The sequence below is a fragment of the Esox lucius genome, chromosome 24, assembly GCF_011004845.1.
Source record: "Esox lucius isolate fEsoLuc1 chromosome 24, fEsoLuc1.pri, whole genome shotgun sequence".
In the NCBI taxonomy this organism is placed as follows: Eukaryota; Metazoa; Chordata; class Actinopteri; order Esociformes; family Esocidae; genus Esox; species Esox lucius.
This window is the reverse complement of record NC_047592.1, coordinates 19,074,201-19,086,757: the sequence shown is the minus strand read 5'-3', so window position 1 is coordinate 19,086,757 and position 12,557 is coordinate 19,074,201. Positions and strand designations below refer to the sequence as shown.

Genomic DNA, 12,557 nt, shown 5'->3' with positions numbered 1-12,557 from the left:
CTGCGTGAGAGAAATAGTAGGGTATAACCAACTGGCCACCTCTCACTGACCAGACAAGTGTACACGTCTGAAAAAACCACAAACTGAACTGTAAAAACTAGAATGGTCCTTACCTTATATTCAGACAACTCACAAAAGCAGATCCATACGTAGAATCATTTCCAAAGGTGAAAAGGATCCAAGAGTATAGTTCACAAAATGGTTGCCAAACGAAACGCAAAATGGAGGCTACATTTCTAGGCATATCTTGCAAAATAAATAATAGAACCAAACGGCTGACTTTTGCTTAGTTCTAGGCATTCGTATGAAGATAACTACGGTGCGTTTTTTATTATAGGGCTGACACAGCCTATAACAGCTCCTGAATGTTTTTCCAGATCAGAAAAATCACGCTTCAACTGATACCTTCGATCCTTTAATGTTTTCCTCTCAGGAATCAGGATATTCCATATCACAAAATCTAATGAACACGGTGAAAAAATTTCTAATTTGTGTAAGCGATTCTGCCATGACATCACTCGAAACATATCCCATTAAAACTGAAATCAATACACACAGTACATAAAATTATAAATAAACAATAACCTGCAGCCCGGGAGGTTGTGGCGGCAAAAACTCGGGCCTCAATCCCGCTGTCACGTCTTCCATTGAGGAAGCAGAGGATGAGGGCTCAGAGGTGGACTCGTCCATCACCCGGGCTGAAGTCACAGAGGTGGTCAAGAAACTCCTCGGTGGCAAGGCACCGGGGGTGGATGAGATCCGCCCTGAGTACCTCAAGTCTCTGGATGTTGTGGGGCTGTCTTGGTTGACACGCCTGTGCAACATCGCGTGACGGTCGGGGACAGTGCCTCTGGGTTGGCAGACCGGGGTGGTGGTCCCTCTTTTTAAGAAGGGGGACCGGAGGGTGTGTTCCAACTATAGGGGGATCACACTTCTCAGCCTTGTGATGGCAATTTCTAAAATTCCAAAGTTCTATGAAAATGGTAGGTAAGACAGGAGAAATCAATTGCGCAATAAACGGTTTTAATCTTGCTTGCAAAGAGAAAGTATACAGGTTACAAAGTAACGGTGAATAGTTTCTAAATAAAAACATAATTTTGACAGTATTTATTACATAGGAAAAAGGGGTGTGGTAAGATGCTGCCATCTGTTTCATGTCAATCAAACACCTTTCCCTTTGTTCTATCACACACGTCAAATGCTATCTTCCCCCACCTTATCCTTCCTGCCATAATGTTTACTGTAGTGTTTACCCAAAGGGCCAACTTACCTTACTCCCCCTGTTGTATCTTCTCCTATCCTGTCCTAAAACCCATTGATCTCCATCTGGACAGACAATAGATGTCCCCTATGCAAATACCAGGTCCCACACATTCCTGTACCTATCTTAACAGTGGGACTCAATCCTTTAATCAGTGAGAATACATTGTATAAGAAATTTCCACAACAGCCTCCCCGGGAAAGTCTATGCCAGGGTTCTGGAGAGGAGAATACGGCCGATAGTAGAACCTCAGATTCAGGAGGAACAGTGTGGTTTTCGTCAGGGCCGTGGAACACTGGACCAGCTCTATACCCTCTACAGGGTGATAGAGGGTTCATGGGAGTTTGCCCAACCAATCCACATGTGTTTTGTGGATTTGGAGAAGGCATTCGACTGTGTCCCTCGCGGCATCTTGTGGAGGGTGCTACGGGAATATGGGGTCCTGGGTCCTTTGCTAAGGGCTGTCAGGTCCCTGTACAACCGAAGCAGGAGCTTGGTCCGCAGTAAGTCAGACTTGTTCCCAGTGCATGTTGGACTCCGGCAGGGCTGCCCTTTGTCGCCGGTTCTGTTCGTAATTTTTATGGACAGAATTTCTAGGCGCAGCCAGGGGCCGGAGGGTGTCAGGTTTGGGGACCACACAATTTCATCTCTGCTCTTTGCAGATGATGCAGGACCTTCAGCATGCACTGGGACGGTTTGCAGCCGAGTGTGAAGCGGTGGGGATGAAAATCAGCACCTCCAAATCCGAGGCCATGGTCCTCAGTCGGAAAAGGGTGGCTTGCCCACTTCAGGTTGGTGGAGAGTGCCTGCCTCAAGTGGAGGAGTTTAAGTATCTAGGGGTCTTGTTCACGAGTGAGGGAAGGATGGAACGGGAGATTGACAGACAGATCGGTGCAGCTTCTGCAGTAATGCAGTTGATGTATCGGTCTGTTGTGGTGAAGAATGAGCTGAGCCGCAAGGCGAAGTTCTCAATTTACCAGTCAATCTACGTTCCTACTCTCACCTATGGTCATGAGCTTTGGGTCATGACCGAAAGGACAAGATCCCGGATACAGGCGGCCGAAATGAGCTTTCTCCGCAGGGTGGCTGGGCGATCCCTTAGAGATAGGGTGAGAAGCTTGGTCACCCGGGAGGAGCTCAGAGTAGAGCCGCTGCTCTTCCACATCGAGAGGGGTCAGCTGAGGTGGCTTGGGCATCTGTTTTGGATGCCTCCGGAACGCCTTCCTGAAAACTCAGTGAAGCTTGGGTATGGCTTCTCTTCATCTAGTGCTTTAGTGATGTACCTATTCCAGCGAGTTGTTATCCAGTCATGAAGTTTCTGAAGCAATTTCTGGTTTTCTTCACAATCGTTCAAAACCTTTAAACCATGTCCATGAGGCATAGCATTTTTGCAAGAGATGAGAAAATCACTAAACTCCCTTAATTTCAGTGATTCTATGGGTCCAAGTTCTGGCCAGTTATTAACCGTTTGACGCGTACGATCACACCAGTGTGATCAGGCTAGAGTGGTCCCTGAAGCGTACGATTGTGATTAGAACGTCTTGTTTAGAACGCACCATTAGCATGCCTAGCTACAAGTAACATAACAATGGCTGGTCAGACCGCGCTGTTATTTACTCACATTTAGCTCAAACAGTGTTTGTAACTTTATTTCCTGATTGTAATTGTTTCAAGACCACACTATGATATTAACCAGGTAGAAAGCATTCAAATCGGGACAGGAAGTGTTACTTACGCACCAACAGACAGTCAACACTAGTACACAAAAACAAATTATATTAGCAACTGCTACCGATCAAAACCATTGCAAAAACGTGCAAAAAAACTCCATTGAAAACAGTATGATGCCTATTATCACTGGATGTTTGTGTCTGAATAGTTGAGAAAGACATATATAAGAACTGATGTAGTTACCTTCATGTATTATTGTTTCCACAGATCTGCCCAGGGCCTCAGTGAAGATAGTCTCTCCCCAGGAGCCACTGTACTCAGTAGACAGAGTCACTCTACAGTGTTACATACCAGAATACACAGACTGGACTTATGTCTGGTACAGAGACAACCAACACCTTCCCAGTCAGACCAGTAAAACCATCACCATCTCTCTCCGTTACCAGGCTGGTCAGTACCAGTACCAGTGTCAGGGGAAGAGGACAGATCGGCCCCAGTCATCATATATTAGTCCTAATCACCCCATCAGTGTTACTGGTAAGATCCCTTAGAAACCAACTTATATTCAATATCCACATAATCCTATGACTCTCAATGTGTCTATTTATTCTGTCAGTATTTTTGTTTGGCATCAGTTACATTATTATACAAAGGTAAGATCATACTTAGGAAAGATTGTTGATGTGACTGTATTTCCTTTCATTTATGTCAATGTTTCTACAGCTCTACCAACAGCCTCAGTGAGTGTCTCTCCTCATGGTCTCCTCTACTCTGGAGAGACTGTTACTCTGCAGTGTGACATATCAGACTACACAGACTGGACATACTGGTGGTACAGAAAGTATCAACTACAGAGTCCTGGTTCACCTTCTAAAACCATCAGTACTCTGTCTGACCAGGTGAGTCAGTACCAGTGTCAAGGGAGAAGAACAGATCGTCCCCAGTCGTCACAACGCAGTGATTACCTCCACATCAGTGTCACTGGTGAGTTCTCTATTAATATTTCAAGGTTATTTTGAGTTACTGGTGAGTCCAAGCATGTTGTATTGTTATTGGTTGCTGTCTAACATGAACAGAACATAATTTAGGTCATAATATTTAGTCAACTTAATCACCTTAATTGTAGCTCATAGTGCTGTAGTAGGACGAGTCATACTCAGGTAATAACATGAATCTGAAGGAAATCCTAACATGAGGGGTGTCTAAATTATGTAGTGTTTCCTGGGAAATTCAAATATCGGTTTATTTTATAGGTAGGATTGTTCTAATCTACATAATTTTTGTATTTCTAAATTGCCAATTTAACCCTTTTGAATCCATAGTCGACGTCCGCGATCCCGCGGACAGTGCTAATTTGCATAAATATTTCGAAAAATAGATTCTCCATAATCGTCCGATTCCAATGGTATATTATTTGTAGCCATTTTCCTGAAGCGTTCCGTGTATAATTGGGGTTTTCCGTGTATAATATGGGTTGTATAGTTGTATAGTTTGGGTTGCTATGAGAACTTTTCACCAGGCAACGACATTGCCTATTCATCTTAGAAAGGCTCATTTGTACATCAGTATAAATATTACAAGCGTGTACATCACTATATACGATGTTTTGAACCATAATACATCGTTTGTATTACATATAAGATATAAAAATTAATATTTAGTCAAAATAGTAGGGGGATGTTCTTGAGTTTTTGGGAAGAAGTTGGTAATTTTTCTGAGTTTATAAAATATATAAGTCCAAACGTAACTAGCGATCTAGTGCTGCCATCTGCTGGCCGTTTTGTGTCATTAAACTAAAGGAACCGTTATATTGGGTTTTTATCTTTTATGTTATAGTGTTTCATTTCTAGGTTGAAGAACCAAATTTTTTGAGGGTGCCTATATTTTTTACCTTCTATTATATAATTATTTCATTATTTTCAACCCAATTACAGTGTAATTTGATATTAAAGGCATGAAAGTATGAGGAAATACCATTGACACAAAATCTCATAATGCTTTAAAAAAAAAAATCTTGATGCTGAATGGCAGAAATGTTTTCCGAAAACAATTTTTTTGCCTTTCAAAAAGATGAGTTTTATAAATAGTGACCCAGAAGTCTGTTTTTATGTGTTTTTATTGTAGCCAGAGGGGTTGCTATTAAAAGGATACATCATAATAGGTTGTATCTGTTACAGAAATGAATCTAGGACCCAAAATGTCCACCAAGGGTTAAGATATTAACATATATAATGGATATCATTCATACTTACAGAGCCATATTAAATGTATGTATTTATGAACTAGTGAACTGCATGAATATCACTGGATACAATTACAAGGAACAATCTCCTGACTTCCTGAACTTTGCCAGGTTACACAAGTCCTCCTTTGATTCATTCTTGGCCTCCTGCTGGTCTCCTGAGCCCTGATCCCTCCATCCCTCATCTCCTGAGCCCTGATCCCTCCATCCCTCTTCTCCTGAGCCCTGATCCCTCCATCCCTCTTCTCCTGAGCCCTGATCCCTCCATCCCTCTTCTCCTGAGCCCTGATCCCTCCATCCCTCTTCTCATGAGCCCTGATCACTCCATCCCTCTTCTCCTGAGCCCTGATCGCTCCATCCCTCTTATCTTGTAAAAAGTACTTTGCAGAAGCGTCAGTCACCATTTTAACAACCCCCTCAGAACTTTGCGTTTGGCAAGGCCACCTCCATGGGGGTGTTGATGGAGTTTAGATTTAGTTTTTCACCTCCAGGTGTGCCAGCTCCAGCTTCCTCATCACTCCAGGATTCATACCAGTGTTGACATTTGTCAGTGTTTTACATTTGGGGTAAAGTGGAACAGATAGTTACTGCCAGGCTCTCTAGCAACACTATAGTGTTCTTCCTTGATCTTGGCAGGAAAAGATTGGTCACTGCCCTCATCTTCCATCATCACATTAGTCAGGTCAATCCTCCCATCAAAGAGGATGCAGGAGACCCCCCCCTCCTCCCTGCATTTCTCCACCAACTCTTCACCCAGCTCTCTCATCAACTTCTTCTGTGTTCTCTTGACCTTATTCTTATCAATCACTTGTGTTGTCTTCTGTGATGATTCCCACATCAGTCAGGGGGGCAGTTGTTATAGCTGTGGTTGGCCTCAGCCCTATGCCATACCTTACACCAGCAAGGGCAGTGTTTGGAACCTCATCATTGTTGTTTTGTACCTCCACAACAGGCCCAGGGTCAGTTTCAGGGAAGAGCTCATCTTCAGCATTACTTCTCTTCAATCCCATATCTTTCCTGGCTGCCTTCTCTGCTGCTGCAGCATTTTCCTCCTTCTCCTTTTCCACCTGCTGCCTTTCCAATGTCCTCACCTGTCTCTTGTGCTCTGGCAGATCATTTTTCTCTCTGCTGCAGAAACAGTTAATGTGGGCTTGGATCCTACAGCCCTCACAGTCTCCCTCCTCACAACTGGTAATCTGAAACTTTCATGTCAAAATATCAAATAACTTGTCTAACTTGACCATGAATGTCTCTTTGGAATCAAGTTTCCCCTTCCCAAGAGAGAACTTCACTGCCTGATTCCAGACCTCCTTGAGCTTGGACATGATAGTTACCCTTTCATTGATAACAGGTGGCTAAAAAAGAGCATTAGCTTTGCTCCACTGACAAATCAGACCAGGGTAGATGTCCCTCACCAGCTGGTCCACTGGGTAGTTCCTCCAGTCATCTTCACTTTGCTCCCTCAAGTAGATGCTCTAACTCAGGATATCCTTCACAGTTGGCAGTTTAGACACCAACAGCTCCCTGCCAACAAGATTACTCAAATGAGAACTTGACCTCCTCTTTGTTCTGACTTGAGCCATTTATTCCACCAGTTCATAACTCAATAACTATGTTATGAATTAATGAAGTTCTCTCTCACTCAGTCCGTCTCTTCCCTTTTAGAAACAAAACAGCGGTCTGGTTTCTCCTTCACAAAATATGTTGTTATTGCTGTTGCTATTTCCTGACTGAATTGGGCCATACCTTTTTGGTTAATTTGAAGATTTTATTTTTCACTTAATAAACCTCCTCAAACAGCCATATTATTACTATTACTGAGCTTGATGGTGCAACAAAACAATGTAGTTCCGGAATAATATTCTGGAATAATATTCTGGAATAATAGCTAAAAATACAAAATGAAACACAATTCATGTTGGTTAGGGTTATCAGAATCAAAAAAATTATATTCAGATCTGTGTTTTACACACCAAAAAACATCTGAACCCCCCTCTCAATTGATTTACAAACCACAGAGCTTGGCCCACCCTGGTGCTATAGTAATGTGTAGGTACATTAATACACTCAATCATGTGTCTGTTCATTCAGTTGAGTTAGTTGTCTGTGTTGTTTCTGTCCAGAGAGACCTGTTGCTGTTCTGACCCTCCAACCCAACTGGACCCAGTTATTCAGTAGAGAGACTGTCACTCTCAGATGTGTCATACATTGGGGGGGGGAAGATAAAGACTGGGAGTACAAGTGGTTCAAGGAGAGTCATTCAATCTACTCTAAAACAAAGCCTGAGTACAGAATCAGTCCTGTCTACACATATCATACTGGGTCATATACCTGTATGGGTGTAAAGGGAAACAAGGAATCCAAAACCAGTGATGCTGTACAACTGACCGTGTCAAGTGAGGATATCTAATAATGTAAATATCTAAATAGCAAACTTGAATACTTTGTAAGATTGACAGTTTTATACTTGTCCTCTGTCTCATCACAGATCAACCCAAGGCTGTCCTAACTACCTCTCCTCAGTGGATGAACCATGGAGATTCAGTGACTCTGAACTGTGAAGTTAAAGAGTCGTCTACAGGCTGGAGGTTCTCCTGGTACAAGACTGTTCCCTACAGAGCTGGGTTACCCTCTCTATTGGACAAGTCCTACTCTGTAGAGCCCCTATCTGGATATGGGACTACTGAAGAGTCTTACACTCTGAGTCCTGCTGGTCCTACTTACACAGGAGGATATGTGTGTAGAGCTGGGAGAGGAGACCCAGTCTATTACACAGACTACAGTGAACCTCAGTTTCTCTGGTCAGGAGGTAGGTACATTTAATTATATTTAGGTTACCCCCATGTGTACAAAATGAGCGATGAAAGGTTTGACTCTGTCTGTCTTTGTTCAGATCTGCAGTCTTTAGTGTCTCTCAGAATAAGTCCCAACAGAACTCAACATTTTACATCAAAGTCTCTCTCACTGATCTGTGATCTGAAGGGAAACTCTACTGGATGGAGACTGATGAGATACACAGAGACAGGAGTGGAGTCAGGGTGTTCCCCTAACTGGGGATCAATAACAGGGTCCACATGTACCATCACCTCCACAGTCACATGGGACAGTGGAGTGTACTGGTGTGAGTCTGGATCAGGACAGTACAGTAATGCTGTCAACATCACAGTGTTTGGTAGGTCCATAGGCAGTCATTTTATTATTATAATATGATATATTATATATTATTCTGTAACTGAATGATGGAAGCTCTGAACCCAGTGAATACGTGTTGATTCCAGTTTGACAGTGTTATTTTTATATTATGTTACACAGGTAATGATGTGATCCTAGAGAGTCCTGTCCATCCTGTGACTGAAGGAGACTCTGTGACTCTTCTCTGTATATATAGATATCAACCACACACTAACCCCAAGGCTGATTTCTACAAAGATGGAGTACTTATCAGTAATCAGACCACAGGAGAGATGACCATCCCTACAGTATCAAAGTCAGATGAAGGTTTCTATAAATGTAAATCAGATCAAATAGAATCTCCTGAAAGCTGGATGACAGTGAGAGGTGAGAAATTGTTCATGATCACATTACATTTACTACATTGTGAAGTGTGCGGGTTGAGTGTGAAACTGATGAGGCAAAAAGGAAAACAACACAACGATAATGCAGCTTTAGGATTAGTCTCATTTATAGAAACCCACACGGTTCTCCAACAAAGAAACAACAATCCATACATAAAACATCACAAACTACATTTATATACAGAAGTAAATAGGTGATTGGGAGCAGGTGTGTCTGTGGGGTGTGTCTCTGACATCAGTCTCCTGCTGGTGGTTAGTACACCAATGAGGTGGAGCACTGGAGAGGAGCAGGTGTTACACAACATCATGAGGAGCAGGGGTTACACAACATCATGAGGAGCAGGTGTTACACAACATCTTGAGGAGCAGGGGTTAAACAACATCATGAGGAGCAGGTGTTACAATGTACTGGTGACATTATATCATGATTACAGAGTCTTTAAATCAGTGGTAGTCAGTGATTAATTATTTAGGGATAGTCTCTGCATTCCTGCAGGTTTTCTAAACACAAATTTATATTCTGTATCCAAAGCATAATGAAATATATCCCATCCTTTGTTTATTTTATTTACAGTGACTTTATTCTGAATCTCATGGTGTTGTGCTGTTCTCTCTCCTGTCATAGTTCCTGTATCCTCTACATCAGTCCTAGTAGGAGTGGTTGTGGGTCTGGTTGTTGCTGTTGTTCTAATGACCATCTTCTTGGTCCTGCTGTGTCCAGGTAAATAAAGACTTTGTGAGACTTTTACCATTCACTAAGTTTTCAGGTGAAAATAAGATTTGCAACCCTTAATAATAGCGGTTCAAAACAAAAACAACCTGCTTTAATTGTATGTCTTTCTCTGTACAGGTTGCTGTGGTAACAGAATATTATGGTGAGTACACCCGTCTCTGACCAATGTTACATATAGTACCATATTGTCTGTGTTCTTCATTAATGTCTCTCTCCCTGTAGGCCCATCCATCCCCAGAGCACCAACCAGGACCCCCAACAGGACCAAGGATCTACCCAGGTTCAGTCTCCTGATGCTGGGTATACAGGTCAGTAGTATGGTCAGTCTCCTGATGCTGGGTATACAGGTCAGTAGTATGGTCAGTCTCCTGATGCTGGGTATACAGGTCAGTAGTATGGTCAGTCTCCTGATGCTGGGTATACAGGTCAGTAGTATGGTCAGTCACCTGATGCTGGGTACACAGGTCAGTAGTATGGTCAGTCTCCTGATGCTGGGTATACAGGTCAGTAGTATGTTCAGTCTCCTGATGCTGGGTATACAGGTCAGTAGTATGGTCAATCTCCTGATGCTGGGTATACAGGTCAGTAGTATGGTCAGTCTCCTGATGCTGGGTATACAGGTCAGTAGTATGTTCAGTCTCCTGATGCTGGGTATACAGGTCAGTAGTATGGTCAGTCTCCTGATGCTGGGTATACAGGTCAGTAGTATGGTCAGTCTCCTGATGCTGGGTATACAGGTCAGTAGTATGGTCAGTCACCTGATGCTGGGTATACAGGTCAGTGGTATGGTCAGTCTCCTGATGCTGGGTATACAGGTCAGTAGTATGGTCAGTCACCTGATGCTGGGTATACAGGTCAGTAGTATGGTCAGTCTCCTGATGCTGGGTATACAGGTCAGTAGTATGGTCAGTCTCCTGATTTGGGTATACAGGTCAGTAGTATGGTCAGTCTCCTGATGCTGGGTATACAGGTCAGTAGTATGGTCAGTCTCCTGATGCTGGGTATACAGGTCAGTAGTATGGTCAGTCTCCTGATGCTGGGTATACAGGTCAGTAGTATGGTCAGTCTCCTGATGCTGGGTATACAGGTCAGTAGTATGGTCAGTCTCCTGATGCTGGGTATACAGGTCAGTAGTATGGTCAGTCTCCTGATGCTGGGTATACAGGTCAGTCTGTGAACTATGTGAATGTTCCCCTTCAAGAGCAACACCTACAGTTGCTCTTAATATTTATTTAATGACAGATTTAAATATTGTAATGTGGGACCTTAACAATTAAAAAGTTTAGAAAGAGATACAGGTGGATGTCATGGGGCTCAAATCAGCACATACGTGATATTCTGTAATACACAATTATTTGGGAATCTTTCTGGCTGATCAGCACCACCTTCACAACCAGTGGCTAGAAATTACAGACTGCGTCTTTAAGTGAGTCTTCCTGTTTATGTATCAGATTCTGCTGGTGGTTCTGCTGATGGATCAAGTGATGTGACATATGCCCAGATTCAACTGAAGAAGATGGACAAGAAACAAAAAGGTGACACAACTGTGCCATACATTAATAATATTATTTATCACTGAATTAAATCTGAATAACAAAAACAAATGATTTGCTCCACTTCAGAAAAGGCAGCTGATCCAATTGAAAATACAATCTACTCTGAGATGAAGACAGTGAAAACTGCAGGTAAGACATATTCTACAAGTTGACTGTCAGTCACATTTGAATTTGTGTTTCTGTAGTTTTGGACAAAGAACAGGCAATATGCTAATTCACTTGATTATTTACCTGGACATTTTCATTGTCAGCATCGTCTGGGCCAGTTGATGTAACCTATGCTGAGATTGACCTAAAAAAGATGGTCAAAACCCAGAAGAAGAAAAGTAAGACTGGACATCCCTCTCTTCATCTTTCCCCATTCATAACCTCATCCCTCTTCATCCCATATTGAATAGCTGGACAATATCCTGTATAAAACAAATATTGTTTCATTCCCATCTACTACAGAATCAACAACCCACCAGAGTCAGAATCAGTCTATTCTCCAATAAAGACATTTCCAGACCACAGTAAGACTAGATCACATCTATTAAAGGGTATGTAACTAATGGTCTGATATTAGAGTATATCTAAGTATGTCCTAACAAACTCTATGTGTTGACATGTTGCAGGTCCTTGAGGGAGATGAACACAATCAGTTGAGGAACAGGAACAACCAGGGAACATGGATGTGGTTTTTGTACCCACACTCTCCCTGTAAACACAGAAATGTGACACAGACATCACACACCCAGTCACATATGGACCACACACACAATAATGCCTTATACATGAAGGATATGTATCATACTATGCTGTCAACAGATAATTTTTTTTGATTATTCTACTTCTAGCCAGAGACAGTTTTTTTTTTATTGGTAATTGTACAGTAGTTTTGTAAATCTATTGACATGTATCATCTTTGACTTGTTGGTTATGACATTCAAATGATTTAATCAAATATTTGTAAATGAATTATACTTAATAATAGAAGTGAATTATTATCAATCAATCAACATTTTTTATTAAGCTCTTTTTACATCAGCAGTTGTTACATAGGGCTTTTGCAAAACACCCAGCCTGAAATCCCAAGGAGAAAACAACAACACTGTTGAAGCACAGTGGCCCTAAAAGGTGCTGAAATTTAGGAAGAAACCTAGACAGGAACCAGGCTTGGAAGGGTGACCTCTTCTGGCTGTGCCAGGTGAACATTCTAAGAGTATACGTTGGAATAATTAATAAATGCATGTGGGCTGTGTTCAGAGTCAACAAAACCTAATCAAGGTCAGAAGCATGACCAGATGGACAAGGACAGGGACAACCTGGGAGGGGTCAGCAGAGTGGCAGCTGGAATCGTCAGGTATCTTCTTGATCTGCAACACAACCAGGAAGATTTAGGACAGGGACAACAAGTCTTTTTAGCCTGGTACTTTTTTACCCAGGTGTGGGCCAAGACCTCATGTCCTCGTAAGTTTAAATGGCGCAGGAGAGAAATTTGGAAAGCACAAGGATTTACAGTGGAGAAGGAGAACTGACC

General features: G+C 42.3%; 1 protein-coding gene and 1 long non-coding RNA gene across 3 annotated transcripts in view; both read left to right on the top strand.

Annotated features, from left to right (window-relative positions):
- Positions 1-12,557, top strand: part of LOC114830256 (basement membrane-specific heparan sulfate proteoglycan core protein-like) — a 152,580-nt gene that overhangs the window by 3,685 nt on the left and 136,338 nt on the right. The window contains exons 5-6 of the mRNA XM_034290831.1: positions 3,200-3,469; positions 3,656-3,916. Of these exons, the coding sequence (XP_034146722.1) occupies positions 3,200-3,469; positions 3,656-3,916 (531 nt within the window). The remainder of the gene's footprint in view (positions 1-3,199; positions 3,470-3,655; positions 3,917-12,557) is intronic.
- LOC117593925 lies at positions 11,220-11,838 on the top strand. 2 transcript variants are annotated; one of them, XR_004575383.1, is made up of 3 exons: positions 11,220-11,364; positions 11,489-11,550; positions 11,653-11,838. It is a non-coding gene; the product is annotated as an uncharacterized LOC117593925 (long non-coding RNA). The 2 variants fall into 2 exon arrangements; XR_004575384.1 differs by having other exon boundaries at positions 11,489-11,577.